Here is a 21,523-nt window from a genome sequence, read left to right on the forward strand (position 1 = left end):
GATACGACCCACATAAAAACTCTTCGTGGTCCTTAATTTTTGTTTTTTGTTTTGTTTTTTAAATTTTATTGTGCTCCTTAATTTTTAAGAATGCAAAGGAGTCCTGAGACCACGAAGTTTGAAAACTGCTGGTCTGGTTCATTCATTTTATTTGTATTTCAGTGTATAAATATACTGTGGTTTATTTATCTATTTTTGGAGGGACCGATAGGCTCTTTGCAGTTTCTGAATTTCAAACACTACTGCTATGAATATCCTTATACATGGTTTGTCTTTCTTGGGATTATATACATATAGTAGAAGTAGAATTGCTTCATTTAGGAAGTCTGTGCATTGTCAACTTTACTGGGAATTGCCAAAGTGGCAGATTGTCTTCTGTTTGACACTCCCGCCAGCTGTGTTTGATCCCGTTTCTCCAAATCACTGCCAAAGGATTAGATTTTGCAATTTTTCCCCAATCTGTTGGGTATAAATGGCATCTCCTTGCTATTTGCATTTTGCATTTCTAAGATTACTAGTGAGGTTGACCTTTTTTTCCTCCATATATTTATTGGCCATCATTCTATGAATTGCTTGTGCATATATACCTTTGGTCCATTTTTCTGGTGGATTGTTGCCTCCTCCTTATTGGTATATGGGTTTTATTTATTTATTTTTATTTTTTTGAGATGGAGTCTTGCTCGGTTGTCCAGGCTGGAGTGCAGTGGCACATGGTCTGGGCTCACTGTAGCCTCTGCCTCCCAGGTTCAAGCAATTGTCTTGCCTCAGCCTCCTGAGTAGCTGGAATAACAGACACCTGCCACCACGCCCAGTTAATTTTTGTGTTTTTAGTAGAGACAGGGTTTCACCATGTTGGCCAGGCTTGTCTTGAACTCCTGACCTCAAGTGATCGGCCCTCCTTGGCCTCCAAAAGTGCTGGGATTACAGGTGTGAGCCACTGTGGCTGGCTGGTTTATGGGTTTTATATTCTGGATACTAATTTGTGATTATATACACTGAAAATATCTTTTTCTGGTCTGTGGCTTGGCTTTTAACTCTGTGGAAAATTTTTTATGTAGGACTTCTTAATATGATGGTAGCCAGTTCTCAATTTTTTTCATTTATGGCTTGTGTTTTATTATGTCTTCAATAAATTCTTCCTTTACCCCAAGGTTGTAGTGATACTGTGCTTTTTCATATTAAGTCATTAATTCACCGGAGTTTTTTCTGTATTGTGTGACATAGGAATCATGTCTTTTTCATGTGGATTTATCAAATAGTTCAGCATTTCTCCCCACTGATTTGTAATGCAACTCCTGAGGTATATCATATTCCCGCATATGTATCTGTTTTTAGTTTCTCTCTTTTAGTTTCATTGACCTGTTTGCCTATCTCAATATCTATATTATCCTGATTTAATAATAATGACTTTATAATTAAAACTTAATATATATTATTTTCCTTCAGGATTATTTTAGCTGTTTTCCTCCCTTTGCTTATTTTGGGGTTAGTTTGTCAATTTCTGTGAAAACTGTTGGATTTTTATATTTGCCTCAAATTTATAGAATAAATACATAGATTCATGTAGATAAATGCTAATAGAGCTGGGATTTGAATTCTGGGTATGTGCTACTACTTTTCATAAAGCTTTCGCACAACTTTTATTATATATTTTTGTTAGATACTGTGTAATTTTGTTGTCATTGTGAATAGGATTTTCTTTTAGTTATAATTTCTATTATTGCTGATGTATAAGGATCACTGTTGACTTACATGTATTAATCAAGTAACCTTGCTGAACTCGCATCATATTACATAGATTCTGAGGTACACTTTTCCCCCCTACATCTTCACATATCTGAAATCAAAATAGATCTTTGATGGTGTCCTATAATCACTGTTATCTAGGCAGCAGTCATGATGTAGTTATCATTGCCTGCACATGCACAAACTTGGTCAGGGCTCTTCATTTTGTCTTCACTTTAAATGAGTATGTGCATTGTTGTATTGTTATTTCATGCCAAACAATAAAACTGGAGGTGGAAGAAATTGCGAAGTGTGTGTCTGCCTTGAAAGAAAATCCCATAAATAATAATGGATCATTTTAAGAAGTGCTGCATCACCAACACTCTTATTGGCAGAGCACAATATTGTTAGCAACAGTTGAACAGTTTTAAGTGGAAAAGCAATCCATAGTAGGACCTTGAATGTGAAGTAGTAGGAATACCTTAACAGTTTATTTTGCTGCTTTTTCTTTTTGGAGATGGAGTCTTGCTCTGTCACCCAAGGTGGGGTGCAGTGGCACGATCTCGGCTCACTGCAACTTCCACCTCCCAGGTTCAAGCAATTCTCCTGCTTCAGCGTCCCAAGTAGCTGGGACTACAGGCGCACGCCGCCATGCCCAGCTAATTTTTTATATTTTACTCGAGACAGGGTTTTACCGTGTTGCCCAGGCTGTTCTTGAACTCCTGAACTCAGGCAATCCGCCCGCCTCAGCCTCCCAAAGTGCTAGGATTACAGGCATGAGCCACTGCGCCTGGCCAATTTCTTTTGCTTCTTATGCACAAGATGTGATAAAAGTCTGTCTAAATAAGTCTGAATTGTCTTGATAAATCTAGAGTGAAAATCCTAGATAATAAGAAAATACTGTATCAGTTTAATTGGCAATTTTTTTTCTTAGTCGTGTGTAAAATAAGGGTACAGCTTACAATCAGTATCTTCAGAGTCAGAGAAATGTAGTCGTAATAACAGTTCATGGCTGGGTGTGGTGGTTCACGCCTGTAATCCCAGCACTTTGGGAGGCCAAGACAGGCAGACTTCGTCTCAAAACAAAACAGACAAACAGAAACACAGTTCATAATTCTTTTATTTTCTAAGTAGTTTTCATGTCTGTGAATAATACAGTTTTTTTTCTTCTTTTCCATTCCTTCTTGCCTCCTATTTCTTGTTCTGGTTTTACTGCATTGACTAATTCCTCTATTGAAGTGTTCAGTAGAAGCATTGATAATGGGCATCCTTCCCTAGTTTAATGGAGTGCTTCTAATGTTTTGTCATTAAATATGATATTGTAGTGGGCTTTTTTGAGAGGGGGTGCTGATGATATTTTTATTTATTTATTTATTTTGAACTAGGGTCTTGTTCTGTCGCCCAGGCTGGAGTGCAATGGTGTGATCTCCGCTCACTGCAACCTCCGCCTACGGAGTTCAAGCCATTTTCCTGCCTCAGCCTCCCAGGTAGCTGGAACTACAGGCATGTGCCACCGTGCCCAGCTAATTTCTTTTTTTTTTTTTTTTTTTTTTTTGTATTTTTAGTGGAGATGGGGTTTCACCATCCTGGCCAGGCTGGATGATATTTTTTAGTTGCAGTTCTCTTTTACTTATCATTTTATAGTTTCTACCGTGAGCAAGATTTTAATTTTGCTAATGCTTTTGCTACATCTATTGGTGTGATGAAGTTCATTACTCTTCTGTTTTATTTTTAGTTTTTTTATTTTTCATTTTGAGATGGGGTCTTGCTCTGTTGCCCAGGTGGGAGTGCATGGCTCACTGCAGTCTTGACCTTCTGGGCTCAAGCCATCCTCCCACCTCAGCCTCCCAAGTAGCTGGGACCATAGGCATGTGCCACCATGCTGGACTGATTTTTTAAATTTTTTTGTAGAGACGGTCTTGCCGTGTTGCACAGGCTAGTCTTGAACTCCTGGTCTCAAGCAATTGTCCTGTCTGGGCCTCCAAAAGAGCTGGGATTATAGGCGTGAGCTACAGTGTGGGTCCTACATTTTCTGTTTTAAACTGTTTTTGGATTCCTGGATATTTGCATATCTTTGTTATTGCCATGTACTTTTCCTTTTTTATGTAATCTTGTTTGGATAACAAAGTTATATTAACCTCATAAGATAAATTGGGGAGTATTTCTTTCTTTCTTTCTTTCTTTTTTAAAACAGTTGCTATTTAATAGAGACAATCTGTTTCTTTTCTTTTTTTGGAGACAGAATCTTTCTCTGTCGCCCAGGCTGGAGTGCAGTGGCATGATCTCGGCTTACTGCAATCTCTACCTCCCTGGTTCAAGTGATTCTCCTGCCTCAGCCTCCTGAGTAGCTGGGATTACAGGTGCCCGCCACCATGCCCAGCTAATTTTTGCAGTTTTTAGTAGAGGCGGGTTTCACCATGTTGGCCAGGCTGGTCTCGAACTCCTGACCTCAGGTGATGGGCCTACCGTGACCTCCCTAAGTGCTGGGATTACAGACGTGAGCCACCTTGTCCGAGCAAGACGATCTGTTTCTTAAAAGTAAGAACCCATCTGTGAAATTATCTGTGCTTGGTGTCTTCTGAGTGTAAATTTGTAGTTTCTGATAATTGTTTCTTTCATGATGATAAGTCTTTTTTTTAGCTGTTCTTGAGGTTTTTTTGGTCATTTATACAAAGTGAACAATTTTATAGAAAAATATTAAATTTCAGATGCATTATTATAAAATACAGATTTCCCTGATGACTTTTGAAAACCTAATTTTGTTAGTTTGTTCCTTTTTTTCTGATCAGTATTGCCAGTAGCTGCCTTTATTATTAGACTTTTAACATAGTTATTTTTATTGATCCTTTCTGTTTCTACTCCTGTGGTTAATATTTTCCTTCTGATTTATTTGCATTCATTCTGACATTTAAAAATTTAGAGGCTTAGCTCATTCATATTTAATCTATTTTTATAATATATACACTAAAAACTATGAAATTTTCTCTAGACTATAATTGGATGCTATTTAAAAAAATTGAAATTTTTTTTTTTTTTTTTTGAGAGTGGGTCTCGCTCTGTCGCCCAGGGTGGGGTACAGTGGTGTGCTCTCGGCTCACTGTAACCTCCGCTTCCCTAATTCAAGTGATTCTCTTGCCTCAGCCTCCTGAGTAGCTGGGATTACAGACGTGCACCAGCATACCCAGCTAATTTTTGTATTTTTAGTAGAGACAGGGTTTCACCGTGTTAGCCAGGCTGGTTTCAAACTCCTGACCTCAGGTTATCCACCCGCCTCGGCCTCACAAAGTGCTGGGATTACAGGCGTGAGCCACTGAGCCCAGCCAAAATGTACATATTTATGGGGTAGAGTCATTATGTACATGTATACAATGTAATGGTCAAATCAGGGTAATTAGCATATCTGTCACTTCAGCATTTATCATTTCTCTGTGTTGGGAACATTCAGCATCTTTTCTTCTAGATATTTGAAAATACACAATGAATTACTTTTAACTATAATCACCCTACAGTGCTATAGAACACTAGAACTTATTCCCCCTATTTAGCTATAATGTTGTATCTGTTAACCAGCCTTTCCCTATCTCTGGATACTATGATTTTTGACATGAATTGGTTTTTATTATTTAGTTCTAAATATTTCGTGATCTCCATAATTTTCCTGTTGCCCATTAAAATTATTTAGAACTTTGTATTTATAGGATTTTCTTTTTGTATTACTGTTATCTCTGTGATTTGTTTCTAATTTTATTGTATTATACTTGGGGAACACTGAGATGCAAAAATCAACTCTGTTTCTCTATACCAGCAGCAAACAATTTGAAAATCAAATTTGAAAACTAATATAATTTATAGTAAGGTCAAAGAACATCTGATACCTTGAAATAAATCCAACAAAGTGTACCAAGGCTTTCAATAAAAACCTTACTAAAATAAATGAAAGAAGACCTAAATTAATGGAAAGAGATAACCATGTTCATTGGATTGGAAGTGTCAGTATTGTAAAGATGTCAGTTCTCTCTAAATTGATATATACAGAAGTTCAGTGCAATCGCAGTAAATATCTCAATAGGGCTGTTGCTGCTGCTGCTGCTGGTTTTTTTTCATTTGGATAGGCTGGTTCTCAAATTTATATGGAAAGGCACAGGGCCAAGAATGGCAAAGGCAATCTTGAGAAAAAGTTGGAAGACTTACACTAATATATATCAACACTGATTATAAAGCTACAGTGATTAAATTAGTGGGCGCAAAGCCAGATTGACCAATGGCACAGGATAGAGTCCAAAAGTTGACCTACACATACAAGGTCAGTTGATTTAAAGATAGGTATATTGGGATTTTGATTGAATGTAGAGGTTAATTAAGGGAGAATTGATACTACTAATCTAACATATTCTTTTTTTTTTTCTTTAAAGACAGTCTCCCTCTGTCGCCCAGGCTGGAATGTAGTGCAGTGGTGCAAATTCGGCTCACTGCAACCTCTGCCTTCTGTGTTCAAGTGATTTTTCTGCCTCAGCCTCCTGAGGCTTTTGTATTTTTAATGGAGACAGAGTTTCACCATGTTGGCCAACCTGGTCTCAAACTCCTGACCTCAAGTGATCTACCTGTCTCAGCCTCCCAAAGTGCTGGGATTACAGGTGTGAGCCATTGCACCTGGCCCTAATGTAACATATTCAAAAGCAAGATTGCTTTCTCTATTTATTTGTCTTAAAAGAAAAGAAAAAAAAAGAAATCCCTAGCTGGGCGTGGTGGCGCATGCCTGTAGTTCTAGCTACTCGGAAGGCTGAGGCAGGAGAATCGCTTGAACCCGGGAGGTGGAGGTTGCGGTGAGCTGAGATCGCACCATTGCACTCCAGCCTGGGCAACAAGAGTGAAACTCTGTCTAAAAAAAAAAAAAAAAATTCCCACACAGTAGAGTTTTTAATGGGATTTTTTCATTCTTAAGTGTTTACATAAGAAAGCTTTTGTCTTCAAATATATTAATTTTGTACCAGCACACCTTATGAATTTATACTGATAATAGTTTTTCAGTTGATTCTCTTGGATTTCCTAGATACAGCATATGCAAATAAGTTTAATTTCCTTCAAATAATAATTATGTCTTGTATTGTATTTCATCATCTTACCTAATTGCGCTGGCTGGCATTTCTCACACAATCCTATAATAATGGTATTAATGGCCATTCTTGTCTTAATTTTGACTTTAGAGGGAATACTTCTAATGTTTTACCTTAGGTTTAATAGATGTCTTTGTTATAAAGTGATGACTGACATCATTCTCATATCCCAAAACACACATTCTGACATGAACTGGTTTAAGATTGCATATACTCGAGTATTTTTTAAACAGCTTTATTGAGATAAAGCTATTATTAAATCTACCCTTTAAAATGTACATTTCAGTGGTTTTTTAGTAGATGCAGAGTTCTGTAACTATTACCATTAATTAGAACATTTTTGTCACCCCAAAAAGAAACCCTATACCTATTGGTAATCACTCTCCTCTCCCCGCTGCCTTCATCCCCTAGCAACCATTAATCTACCTTCTGTCTGCATGGATTTGCTTGTTCTTGACGTTTCATATAAATGGAATCGTATAACGTGGTCTTTCGTGTCTGGCTCCTTTCACTTAGCATATTGTTTTCGAGGTCATCCATGTTTTAGCATGTATCCTGTTTATTTAATCTTTTAACTGTTAAATATCTATCCCAATTTGACTCAGAAGTTTGCTTTAAATCAAAAGTAGATGTTCAGTTTCAACTTTTCAGCATGTATTGAGAATATCAGGCGGTTTATTTTTTGACCTATTAATTTGGGCCATTATTTGGCTCCATCCGTGAATTTTAGAGTACCCATAGTGTGCCAAGGTCTGTGTGCGTGTGTGTGTGTGCGCGCGCATGCATACATGTACATAGATTTGTTTTTTTTTTAAATTTACGTTATGGATCACATTTGTAGATACTTGACTTGGGATTCATAATTAACCAAGTTTGTAGTTTGGTTAAGTTATTTTTGTTAGGGTTTTTTTTTTTTTTTTTTTTTTTTTTTTTTTTTTTTTGAGACAGAGTCTCACTCTGTCGCCCAGGCTGGAGTGCAGTGGCACGATCTCGGCTCACTGCAACCTCTGCCTCCCGGGTTCAAGTGATTCTCCTGCATCAGCCTCCTGAGTAGCTGGGACTACAGGCACCCGCCACTAAGCCGGGCTAATTTTTGTATTTTTAGTAGAGATGGGGTTTCACCATATTAGTCATGCTGCTCTTGAACTCCTGACCTCAGGTCATCCTCCTGCCTTGGCCTCCCAAAGTGCTGGGATTACAGGTGTGAGCCACCGTGCCCAGCCCAGGTTTTGTTTTAAATGGTAAATTAGTTTTGTAAGAGGAGTTGAGAAAGCTTTCTTCCTCAATTCAGATAGTTTTCTCAAAAGGCAGGGTATGGGGCTCATGCCTGTAATCCTAGCACTTTAGGAGGCTGAGGTGGGAGGATCACTTGAGCTCAGGAGTTCGAGACCAGCCTGGGCAACATAGAGAGACTGCTTCTCTATTTAAAAAAAAAAAAAAGCTTTGGGGAAAGACTGGAGCTTTTTGAAAGGGGTAACATTAGACAACTTTTTTCTTTTCGTTTGTAAAAGATACGGGGGTCTCACCCTGTTGCCCTGACTGGAGTGGAGTGGGACAATCATAGCTCACTCTAGTGTTGAACTCTTGGGCTCAGGTGATCCTCCCACCTCAGCGTCCTGAGTAGCTAGGACTACAGACATGTGCCACCATGGCTAGCTAATTTTTTTTTTTTTTGAGACTGAGTCTCACTCTGTTGCCCAGGCCGGAGTGCAGTGGTGTGATCTCGGCTCTCTGCAACCTCTGCCTCCTGGGTTCAAGTGATTCTCGTGCCTCAGCCTCCCGAGTAGCTGGGACTACAGGCGCGAGCAACCACAGCTAATTTTTGTATTTTTAATAGAGATGGGGTTTCACCATGTTGGCCAGGCTGGTCTCGAACTTCTGACCTCAGGTGATCCACCCACCTTGGCCTCCCAAAGTGCTGGGATTACAGGCGTTAGTCACCACGCCCAGCTGCCTAGCTAATTTTTAAAATTATTTTGTCAAGATGGAGTCTAGCTATTTTGTCCAGGTTGGTCTTGAACTCCTGGCTACAAGTGATCTGCCTTGGCTTTCCAAAGCACTGGGATTACAGGTGTGAGCCACTGTGCTCAGGCCCCTCCCCCCTTTTAAAAAAATATTCATGATTGGATTTTCTTTTATTGAGTTAATGCTGGTAATTTACATTTTCCCTCAATGTGCTAGTGTAGAATTCTAGACCATTTTCATACAAGTCGTTTTCTTTTTTTCTGTATCTATGTTTTTTTTCTTATCTCAAATTATATATGTTTGTGCTTTCTCCTAGTTTCTTCCCCTCTTTTAGATTATTATCTTGTATTTTATTGTCTTCCCAACTCCCTGGAAAAAGCCTAGTTTGGAGATTTTTTGGGGGTAAAAATTAGCTGGCTCCCTAGCTTTGCTCCAGAGAATGGTCATGAAATTAATGGTTGCTGATACTCAAACTGGAGCATGCCTATTGTTGGTCTTGTGAGAAGCAGGTGTATTTCAAACCTGCCCCCGCATTGCCCAGCTTGTTCTTTTCTTTTATTATTTTTTTTAATGATTAAAGGATTAAATTCCATGTGCAAAACACATTGCTAATTGCATTGGCAAAAGATCAATGTAAAAATACCCCACAATTCTGGAACTGTCCATTTAAAATATTTGTTCTAGTTGTTGAAAGGCCTAGTATTATATTCTTGCCGGTGTTTAAGGTGTACAGAGAATACTGTAAGTGTTAACCTGGGCAACAAGAGTGAAACTCCGTCTCAAAAAGAAAAAGAAAATTTAGAACGTTTTAAAAACTGTAAACCTGCAAGGCATGATTTTTATAACAATTTACCAGAAAATGAAGGAAAGCACTTAATTAGCTTGAATAAAGTAACATGAAAGCGAGAATGCACTAATTTAAAAAAACCCCAAATCCTAATATGGTATCAGAAAGGTTTTCTTTTCTTTCTTTCATTTTTTTGAGACGGAGTCTCGCTCTGTCGCCAGGCTGGAGTGCAGTGGCACGATCTTGGCTCACTGCAACCTTTGCCTCCTGAGTTCAAGCAATTCCCCTGCCTCAGCCTCCTGAGTAGCTGGGACTACAGGCGTGCACCACCATGCCTGGCTAAGTTTTTGTATTTTAGTAGAGACAGGGTTTCACCATGTTGGCCAGGATGTTCTCGATATCCTGACCTTGTGATCCGCCCGCCTCAGCCTCCCAAAATGCTGGGATTATAGGTGTGAGCCACTGCACCCGGCCAGAAAGATTTTCTAATACAAGGAGACATTGCTCATTGAGAAGGGGTTTGGTGAGAAAAGAACTTACTAACAACTATGTTAATGACTAGTTCAGAGATAAATTAAATGCCCAATTTTGGGAATAGTAGCAGGTGCAAGAAAAAGGAAATGGGTAAGAAAACAGTTTCTGATACTTAAACTTTTCTTCATCATGTGCTGCATTTGACAGAAATTAATCTTTTAAAAATTTTACCTAGGATGGTTTTATTTCATTTATTCCATGTACAGCGTAGTCTAAATCTCCACTTGATACTGTGTCAAAATACTGTCTTCATCCTTCGATTACATTAAGTGTTTCTCACACTGCTCGAACTAAATCTGCACCTAAAGGTAGAATACTTCAGTAGAGGAAATGTGAATAGAATTTCTTTTCAGAATTTCAACAAAAACTAGTAAGCTAGTAAGCTACTTTAAAGTTTTTCACTATGAAATAAACGAGTGATCCAAAGAGTTGTTTTACTCATTCCATTATGATATATGGTAGAATGTTATGTAATGAACATGAATATTGCTAAATTATTGAATGCATTAAATGGCAATACTTTATTAAGGAGGCTCTACTGCTTTAAATATCTGAAAACTAGTTAGAAAGTGTGTGCATTTCCTCCCATCAAGCTAAGTCTTAAAAACAAAAGCATTTAAAACAGTGTATGTTTGTAGCTCATTGGTACAAATGAGTTCAGAGAGTAGTGTGTCAACTCTTAATCTGAGCAGGAATAGGGGCTTTGAGAAAATCAGGCTTTAAGAAGGTTTATCATTTTAGGGCCAAGTTTTAATAGATTGTGAAAGTTTGGACTCTTAGATTTTAAACAAACAAAACCTTGAAATTACTGATTGGCTCAACATGGTTTTATGGAAAAACTAATACAAAAACTGGGCCTTGAATATTTGAGCAAAGCCTACAAAAGTTCCAAATGGGACAGGGCAAGGAAGGATGGGGCTCTGTTTACAATAGTAGATATTTTCTTTTCCACTTCTTGACATGGAGTAGGCAGGACTGTTTGAAAATAAAATATTCTATTCTTAGAGAATGGAATTTGAATTACAGTTATTAGATTAATACTGATTATATACATTTTCTCTTTCCTTTTAGAGTAGTTGATCTGTTAAGTGTTGATAGAGTTGTAACCTTCCACTACTATTGATTTTTTTTTTATTGCTGCCTCATAGGTTCTTTTGCTTTTTTTATGTTTACATATTTCCATGCTGTTTTATTTGGCACATAAAAATTCATAATGACTTCAAATTCAACATAGACTAGAGAACACACACATTTCCCCCCCCACTTTTTTTTTTTTGAGACAGAGTCTTGCTCTGTCGCCCAGGCTGGAGTACAGTGGCGCATCTTGGCTCAATGCAAGCTCTGCCTCACGGGTTCACGCCATTCTCCTGCCTCAGCCTCCCGAGTAGCTGGGACTGCAGGTGCCTGCCACCACGCCCGGCTAAGTTTTTCTATTTTTTTTTAGTAGAGACAGGGTTTCACCGTGTTAGCCAGGGTGGTCTCGATCTCCTGACCTTGTGATCCGCCCGCCTTGGCCTCCCAAAGTGCTGGGATTGCAGGCATGAGCCACTGTGCCTGGCCTATTTTTTCCTTCCTTCTAAAATCACATGAAGAATGTAAAAAGAAATCCAGAGAAACAAAACCTCAGCGGTATGAATCAGAACATGATGAATTTCTGGTTGAATAAAGCAATTGGAAATCAATCAATGGCAAAACCTAAGAGAGCTTAGTGAACGTGTGACCTTATTCAGAAAGTAGAAAGCACCAGCCAAGAATTGGCATCCTGCAGTACCACCAACATCAAAAGCAGGGAGGCACTTGGAGATTGAACAAGCCATGAGTACAGCCAGATAATTGAAGCCATGGAAAACTAAACCATTTACCTATTAGTATAGGTGCCTGTAATGGTTTTCCTGCTGGGATAATGCCCAAAATTCAGCTCTCTGAATTGCTTGTTTGTCCATAGGAAATTCCAAAGTGAGTGCTGTATAGCAAGAAAGATAGGGGCAGTAGTTTAGGTAACTTGCAGCTATCCTGAAGGATATTGACCCTCCAGCACCTGGAAGATGGGATACTCTTCCACCATTAAAGGAGAACCTGGCTGGTTACATGGTTTCTTTCTCGCTTATGGACTCATTCTAGATAGGACTCCTGTGATCTGAATTTAAGTTTATTGTTGGGCAAACAGGAATTCTCACTTGGGCTGAACAAGTTCACCCCAGCAGTCAGAATATAACTCTAGTCTAGATCCTCATCTACAAATAGGAATAGACAACCAGGAAGAGCCATGCTTTTCAGGAAAACCAGCAGTTTGAAAGAGAGGCACCAAATTCAACTAAGTGAATAATGAAACACCAGAGGAGACAGTTTATATAGGGTACAGAATAAACTTTAAATCCACAGAGAGATTTGGGAAGATATCATGTCCACCCAAAAAGGAAAAGATTGCTATGGAAAAGAAACTACTGGAATTAACATATGATCTTTTAAAAATTCAGTAGATGGAGTAGAGATCAAATTAGCTAGCTTAGAAGAAAAAATTCAGGGTTTCTCTGAGAGTATAGCAGAAAGACAAAGATAAAAAATATGAGAGAAAAGTTAAAGCAATACAGAAGCTAGATTTAGTAGCCTTTAAAAGTCCTGTAATAAAAATGCTAATAAGAACAGATAGAGAAAATGGAGGAAAGTTATAGAAACGAGAAACTTTCCTGAGTTCAAGAAGGGCTCAAGTCTTTTGATTGAAAGGCCCTACATGGTCTGCATGTGTGAAGAGGAGAACTTATTAGAGTGGTGTAGTGAGAATAAAGAGGAAGTGATAAATATAAGAGTTACTGGCTTTGAGATGAATTTAATTTAAAGGCTGATATAGTCAGAGAAGTGAAATATGACTCCAGATTTGAAAATGAGATATCTAGAGAAATGATGGCTAACACTGAACAACATGGGGGAAAAATTAGGAAAGAAATGTAGCTTAAGAGAGAAGATGTTAATTAGGTCTTAAATACAGGTTTTCACCAGTTCTAATTTCCCTCTAAGAAAAATTGTTATAACACATTTGCCTTTGTTTGCCTTTGCTGCAGCTTAAGCATTCCTTCTACCATGTATAATAAAATTTGGTTCTCTGAGTGTGACTTAGTGAGAAGAATTAGAGTTGAGTCACAGAATTAACAGGCATTGAGGTTTTGGGAGACCAGAAGCAGAAAAGTGATTTTTATATGCATGTTAGCTGCAAAAAGCAAAGTGAATAAATAAGAATCCTGTTAACTTGCCCAAGAGGGAGATCACAGAAGTGTCTAAGCATCAAAATATAAAACAAATAGATTATATCCGTGATCCCTAATTTAAGATAGAGAAAATGCCATTGCTATACCCGTTAACTTTTATTGCTTTATTATATATTTTATTTATAATTCCCTTCTTCTAGGATGATATTGCTTTATTTTAAAGAATGGAAGGAAATTTTTGTGAATTTCCTGGGTTCTCCGAGCCCATTATTTCCCTTAAAACTATATGTTTTTCTTTTCTTTTTTTTTTCTTACTTTCTGCCCTCACAGTGTGTTCCCAAAAACTATGTTTTTCCACTGTGAATTATTTCAGAAGCATTTTCAGGATCATGATTCTTGTAACTGGGAAGGGAATGTCTTACTGAATTTGAGGTGTTAGTAGAGTCCCAGAAATACCTTGAGGGTGTTTGATAGTAAGACTAAATGTTAGTACTTGTTCACCCAAATTCTGAGATTCTTGGTTCTCTGAACCATCCTGCTTATTTGTCTTTAGGTTCCACTGATCTCTGGATTTGGTTTATACTACAGAGGCATGGATACCGTCAGTTACGTTATCACCTACCTTCTTCCACCCTTCCTTTGTCACATCTGAGAACTCCTGAGTAGCTTCTGTTCTGAGAACACAGTTTCATTCTGATTGTCAAAGGGAATTAGTATTCTAACTCCAGAGGGGTTACAAAGTTGAGGTATAGTCATCTCTGTTTAGAATGTTTGAATTTTTGTAATGACAAAACAAGGGAAAATGACCAGGCAAAACAATAGTTTGTTGAATAATTACTGCTCACTTCAGATGAGTAGGCACCCCCATGTAGGCCAGAATATCTGTTAGGAAATGCACATGATATAAAAGGATGGGAAGAAAGCAAATCAGTCTGTTAATGGTAGCTTGGGTTAATATTGTAGAGCCCCTGAGTATTGAGGAACTGCTGAAGTGTTCAGAGCAGCGAAGTGCTATGATCAAAGCAGTGCTTCAGGAGGGTTAATCTGCCTACAGATTGCAGAAATGCCTCAATACTTGGTACCAGCCCTTACGTGTGATAATAGGGTTTCTAGTCATTTGTTGTGGGAGTGGCAGAAAGGAGTAAGGCCAGTCCAGAGGCTATTTTCATCCCCCAGGGATCAGGAAATATGAAGCCGAGTGGGAATGGTAACTAGGAATAAGAAAAAAAAAGGATGGATTCTTGAGAAGTTGAGGAGAATTGACAATATCTGGCAATCTGACTGTGAGCAGGGAAGAAGAAAAAGGCCATAGTGGTCATATCAGAAGGCTGGGTTTTATCCGGATGACAATATTCAACAGTCTGTTGGACATGTTAGGATGATATTAGGAATAATTGTTGTGGAAATAGTAGTTGAAACCATGGGAATAAAGAGAAAGCAGAAGAGAAGAGGGTTGAGCACTGCAGTACGGGGTGAGGGAAGGCATAGCAGCCAGCATTTAAGAAGAAGGGAAGAGAACTAGAAGTCACTTAAAGCAACGGAGGAAGGAGAGCACTTCACAAATTGGGAGTTGATTGTTAAACTCTAATAGAAATGCCAAAGAGGACGAATGCCAAGAAAAGTTGTTCTGCAGGTTGAGAATTCATAGAGCTGATGGGATTGGGTTTATGTAGGGAAATTTGTGTGGTGAGGGGCTTAAATACCTTAATGTATCTCCTTTATTGCCTTCTTAATTGGCTTGCTTTAATGTCATAGTGTTTCATAATGCTTAGAAGATTTTTTTTTTTTTTCGAGACGGAGTTTCGCTCTGTCGCCCAGGCTGGAGTGCAGTGGCGCAATCTCGGCTCACTGCAACCTCCACCTCCCGGATTCAAGCAGTTCTCCCTGCCTCACCCTCCCGAGTAGCTGGGATTACAGGCACCCGCTGCCACGCCCAGCTAATTTTTGTATTTTTAGTAGTGATGGGGTTGCGCCATGTTGGCCAGGCTGGTCTAGAACTCCTGACCTCAGGTGATCGGCCCACCTCAGCCTCCCAAAGTGCTGGGATTAGAGGTGTGAGCCACCACATCCGGCCAATGCTTAGAAGATTAATTTACGTTTATCATTTTTTTTTTTTTTTTTTTTTTTTTTTTGAGACGGAGTCTCGCTCTGTCACCCAGGCTGGAGTGCAGTGGCCGGATCTCAGCTCACTGCAAGCTCCGCCTCCCGGGTTTATGCCATTCTCCTGCCTCAGCTTCCCGAGTAGCTGGGACTACAGGCGCCCGCCACCTCGCCCGGCTAGTTTTTTGTATTTTTTTAGTAGAGACGGGGTTTCACCGTGTTAGCCAGGATGGTCTCGATCTCCTGACCTTGTGATCCGCCCGTCTCGGCCTCCCAAAGTGCTGGGATTACAGGCTTAAGCCACCGCGCCCGGCACGTTTATCATTTTTAAAAGGGGGAAAAGCTATTTTATAGCCAGAGGTGGTTTTGCGGGAGTAGGGCAGTAATAACTTTTTCAGAGCATGTACACTTTCTGTTTTTCATTTGCTTTAACTTTTTTTTCTTTCTTTCTTTCTTTCCTTTTTTTTTTTTTTTTTTTTTGAGACGGAGTCTTGCTCTATCGCCTAGGCTGGAGTGCAATGACATGATCTTGGCTCATTGCAACATCCGCTTCCCGGGTTCAAGCAATTCTTCTGCCTCAGCCTCCCAAGTAGCTGGGATTACAGGCATGCACCACCATACCCTGCTAATTTTTTTGTATTTTAGTAGAGGAGGGGTTTTGCCATGTTGGCCAGGCTGGTCTCGAACGCCTGACCTCAGGTGATCTACCCACCTCGGCCTCCCACAGTGTTGGCATTACAGGCGTTAGCCACTGCGCCCAACCCATTTACTTTAATTTGAAACAGTTTGAATAAACAACATGAAACATGCTATTTCTTAAAAATGAGTAGACCGTATCTCAGAGTTGATATGTTGAGAATCCCTTTTTTTTTTTTTTGAGACAGAGTCTCGCTCTGTCGCCCAGGCTGGAGTGCAGTCGCCGGATCTCAGCTCACTGCAAGCTCTGCTTCCCGGGTTTATGCCATTCTCCTGCCTCAGCCTCCTGAGTAGCTGGGACTACAGGCGCCCGCCACCTCGCCCGGCTAGTTTTTTGTATTTTTTAGGAGAGACGGGGTTTCACCGTGTTAGCCAGGATGGTCTCGATCTCCTGACCTCGTGATCCGCCCATCTTGGCCTCCCAAAATGCTGGGATTACAGGCTTGAGCCACTGCGCCCGGCCGAGAATCCCTTTTATGAATGTTAATTTTTCTCAATTAACGTTTAATGGATATTTCCATTACTATTCCATGTTAATGGATTTTTAAGGACTATATATGTAATTTGGTATCTGTAAATAAGACATATATAAATAATTTTAATATGACAAACCAGTACAATAAGAGAAGAATAGAGTGCTGTGGAAATTTCAGAGGGAAAAATTATTTCCAGCTTTCTCTTTTTTTGTAGAGAAGGAGATTTAGGGGGAAAGATCAAAGCAGAGTTAATGGGGGAAAGGTGTTCCAGGTAGAAGGAACTCTGAATCAAATATGAAGTTGGGGTTTTATGGGGATGTTGAGCATTTTTGTTTGGCTGAACTTCGTGTGGGTGGGGGCCGTGTGTTTGTGTACATGCTGACAGTGGTAGAGGGAAGTGCTTAAAGGAAAGTTAGGGGAGATGATGATGGGAAGGTAGTTTGGGGCCAGAAATTAGAAGATGACAGGTGTTTGAACTTATTTAGAGGGAGCAAGAAGCCATTAAACATTTTTGAAAAAGAGGAATGATGTCACCTAGCTTTAGAAAAATGACTTGTGTTTCTGTTATTTGAAATTTTAATAACCATGTAGTACTTATCAGCAAAAAAAAAAAAAAGATAAAGGTGAAATTATTGGTTAGAGTTCTTTTTGTCATAAGTTTTTGGCTTAAGTAGAAAAGGGAGAATTAAGGCCATTGGAATGTCTTATAAAAATTCAAGGCAGGAATATAGCTGTACCTCAGATAGGTCTAGAACCAGGAACTAAAAAGCTGTCTCCCCTCCCTGCTTACCCTATTCTGTTACTCAAGGCACTCACAGGATTATTTTTATTTTTTATTCACTAGTCTAAGCCAGAGTTACAAAATGACTTTCCTTAGCTCTTAAGTTCCAGCCACCAGGAGAGAGAGAGAGAGAGAGAGAGAGACACACACACACACACACACACACACACACAGACAGACAAACACTGATTCTTGCTCATGGTTTTGGATTCTCAGGGATAGGACTTTGATTTTATTGTGCTTAAAGATGAACTTATTTTTTAACTGCTTTATAGCTAGTGCCAATCAACTGTGGCCAGGAGAGTGTAAATACACTGTGGGAATTTACTTTTCTAGATGAGAGGGTTAGTTAAGAGAGGTTAGGCAGAATCCCAAAGGTTGTTTACTACAGTTATGCACTTTGAATTTTTATCGTTGTTTAATCTGGTTGGAAGTTGTTTGACTAATTAAATATACAGAATATGAAAACTGTGCAAAAATTTCCCCCAATAAGCTACAGAATGTATTTTAAGTTGAACCTTAACAAAACTGGTTACCTTTGTGGGAACATGGGGTGTTACAGACTGAGGACACGGGAGTGCTGGGGTCTTAAAAATGTTCTATATTTTGATCAAGGTAGTGATTACAAAGGTTTATGTATGTATCAGAATTCATCAAAATATGTGCACTTGATGGACATAAGCAATACATTTATTGCTTCAACTTAAAAAGAAGTCCAGGCAAAGCTGACTTGTTTGATTTATCTGCCCTGCCTTGTCATATAGATGCCCATTTATCATTGTAAATCAATTAAGTTATATTTTACTTTAGATAGATATGTTTTTGATACACATTTATCTTTCACATAATTTGAGTGTCTCAGAAATGAAACTGTCATGGTGGCGTTCAGTACGTGATATGAAAAAACTAATGGCTTTGGTTTACTTTTTTCCCTGATTTAGGAGCTGTGACTGATGAGAATTAAAGGCCATGGATGAAGATGGGCTTGAATTACAACAAGAGCCAAACTCATTTTTTGATGCAACAGGTATAACTACTTGAATTGTTCCACTTCCCATCTACCAGATTTGGAGTTGGTTGTCATCAATGAATTGCTAGAACTCTCACATTGATCATTCACACTTAGGTTATCTTGTTATCCTGTCAAAATTCACAGATGTCACGGTGAGCACATTATTATTACCCTCCTCAAAGATGTGGCTCCCTCACAACCAACTCTCATATTCTTGTCAGTAACAGCAGCGATATCAAACCTTAGTTTTATCTTCACTTATGAAGATAATATCTTCCCCAGTTATTTCCCTAATTCCTGTTGTTTTTCCCTTTGAAAATATTCCTTGTTAGTTTTGTTTGGACCTTTGTTTAAAAAAAGAAAAAGAAAAAATATTCCTTGTTTACATCTGCTCTTCTTCATCCTAGTGCCTACCACAGAGACAGGCTCTATCGTCTCATTCTTAGTCTGGAATAACTTTTGCATTGTTTTCCTTACCCTTAGTCTCTCTTATCTAGCCTGCTGATCAGAGTACTCACTGTAAAATAACATGTGGATCCTGTCATTTCTCTGTTCTCCAATACCCAGCAGATAAAGAAGGTCCCCCACATTGACCCTGTCCTATTTTTATAACCATCTCTCTCACAAGTTCCCAAAAAGAGACTTCTGCTTCAGGAAGATGGAGTCTTCACTCCCCATAGTGTACAAGGAAAAATTATACTCAGGAGGTTCTAAAAATAGGAAGAAAACAGTATTAGAAAAAATGTATTTCAGATTACCTGTGGTTATAATTATATAACGTTGTAAAGTGGTTACACTTGTGTTTTGGGTTTTTTTTGTTTTCAGATAGGGTCTTGTTCTGTCACCCAGGCTGGAGTACAGTGGCGCCATCTGGGTCCACTGCAACCTCCGCCTCCCAGGCTCAAGTGATCTGCTCAGCTTCCAGAGTAACTGGGGCTACAGGTGTGTGTCACAATGCCTGGCTAATATTTGTATTCCTTTTTTTTTTTTGGGTAGAGACAGGGTTTTGCCATGTTGCCCAGGCTGGTCTTGAACTCGTGGGCTCATGCGATCTGCCTGCCTCAGCCCTCTATAAGTATTGGGATTACAGGCGTGAGCCACTGTGCCTGGCCTATACTTGGTTTTATAATATAAAAGGGATTTGAGGCCAGACGCGGTGGCTTGTGCATGTAATCCCAGCACTTTGGGAGACCGAGGCGGGCGGATCACAAGGTCAAGAGATCGAGACCAACCTGGCCAACATGGTGAAACCCCATCTCTACTAAAAATACAAAAAATTATCTGGGTGTGGTGGTGCATGCCTGTAATCCCAGCTACTTGAGAGGCTGAGGCATGAGAATCGGTTGAATCTGGGAGGCAGAAGTTACAGTGAGCTGAGATTGTGCCACTGCACTCCAGTCTGGGTGATAGAGTGAGACTCGGTCTCGAAAGAGAATAAAAAAAGAAAAAATATATAAAAGGGTTTTATATCACACCAGGTAGCTACCCTTACTATAAATAAAATACTAGTAAGTTTTCCATTGGACTGTAAATGATCAGATTGTAGTATAGTAAAGAAATAGCAATGAACTTTTATCAGGAAATTAAATGTCAGTGATTTTAAATTTTAAATTTTTTTTTTTTTTTGAGATGGAGTCTTACTCTGTCGCCAGGCTGGAGTGCAGTGGCACGATCTCGGCTCACTGCAACCTCTGCCTCCTGAGTTCAAGTGATTCTCCTGCCTCAGCCTCCCGAGTAGCTGGGACTACAGGTGTGTGCCACCATGCCCAGCTAATTTTTTTGTATTTTTAGTAGAATGGGGTTTCACCATGTTGGCCAGGATGGTCTCGATCTCTTGACCTCGTGATCTGCCCGCCTCGGCCTCCCAAAGTGCTGGGATTACAGGCGTGAGCTACCGCACCCGACCCTAAAATTTACTTTTCATTATTATTTTATTTTTCTTTTAGAGACAGGATCTCACCCTGTTGCCTGGGCTAGAGTACGGTGGCATGATTATAGCTCATTGTAACCTCAGACTCCAGTGCTCAAGGGATCCTCCTACCTCAGCCTTCTGAGTCACTTGGACTACAGGTGTGCGCCATCAAGCCCAGCTAATTTTATTTTTTGTGGAGACGGGGTCTTGCTCTGTTCCCCAGGCTGGTCTTGAACTCCTGGGCTCAAGTGATCCTCCCACCTTGGTCTCCCATAGTGCTGGGATTACAGGTGTGAGCCACTATGCTCAGTCAAATTTTAAAATTTTCTTTAAATCTCTAAATCTAGTGGGGATGTGTGCGTGTTTCTTAACAACTTAGGATAATCTTTTAACTCGTTTGGTAATTTCAATTTGATAATGATAAACGTAAAGTTTATAATTCTTTCTTCCTTGGAACATGAAATATAAGTGATGTACTTGAAAGAGACTAAACTCTTTGGAGAAAAATGTGCAGTGTTTGTTCACTTAATCTTGCCACAGGCAAACCTAGGTCATGGGCTAAGTGGTGGATTGAAGGGCTATTGCATTTTAGTCTTGATTGATGACACTTAATGGTATTTGTTCATCTTTGAGCAAGTCACTTAATCTGCCAGGGCCTCCGTTTTCATATGTCATAATAATAATAAAACCTCTCATTACAGTTTTTCAGAACACTTCCCATACATTCCCATTTGATCATCACCACAGTCCTGTGAGGTATGCATGGCAGATACTACTGTCCTCATTTTACTGATGAGGAAACTGAAACTCAGAGGTTAAATGACTTGCCCAAGGTCACAAAACTAATAAGTGTCCTACCCTGCTCTACTCTCTGATTTAGATTTTGTTTTTTTTTGTGTGTGTGTGTTTTTTTTTTTTTGGTTTTGTTTTTGAGATGGAGAATTGCTCTGCTGCCCAGGCTAGAGTACATTGGCCATGATCTCTGCTCACTGCAACCTCCACCTCCCTGGTTCGTTCTGGTGATTCTCCTATCTCAGCCTTCCAAGTAGCTGGGATTACTGGTGCAGACCATCATGCCCGGCTCCTTTTTTTGTATTTTTAGTAGAGATGGGGTTTTGCCATGTTGACCAGGCTGGTCTTGAACTCCCAACGTCAAGTGATCTGCCTGCCTCGGCCTCCCAAAGTGCTGGGATTACAGGCGTGAGCCACTGTGCCCGG

At 39.5% G+C, this 21,523-nt stretch overlaps 1 protein-coding gene across 8 annotated transcripts in view; it reads left to right on the forward strand.

Annotated features, from left to right (window-relative positions):
• The window catches only part of ZFX (zinc finger protein X-linked), a 67,861-nt gene that overhangs the window by 6,568 nt on the left and 39,770 nt on the right, over positions 1-21,523 (forward strand). For 6 of the 8 annotated variants that reach the window (XM_050777355.1, XM_050777354.1, XM_050777353.1 and 3 more), the window contains one exon: positions 18,323-18,408. In XM_050777355.1, coding sequence (XP_050633312.1) covers positions 18,351-18,408 — 58 coding nt within the window. In that variant the 5' untranslated portion in view covers positions 18,323-18,350. Of the gene's footprint in view, positions 1-18,322; positions 18,409-19,218; positions 19,336-21,006; positions 21,062-21,523 lie in introns of those variants that run through there. The other 2 variants (XM_050777360.1, XM_050777358.1) reach the window with 2 other exon arrangements.

This window comes from Macaca thibetana, chromosome X, assembly GCF_024542745.1.
Source record: "Macaca thibetana thibetana isolate TM-01 chromosome X, ASM2454274v1, whole genome shotgun sequence".
NCBI classification, from domain to species: Eukaryota; Metazoa; Chordata; class Mammalia; order Primates; family Cercopithecidae; genus Macaca; species Macaca thibetana.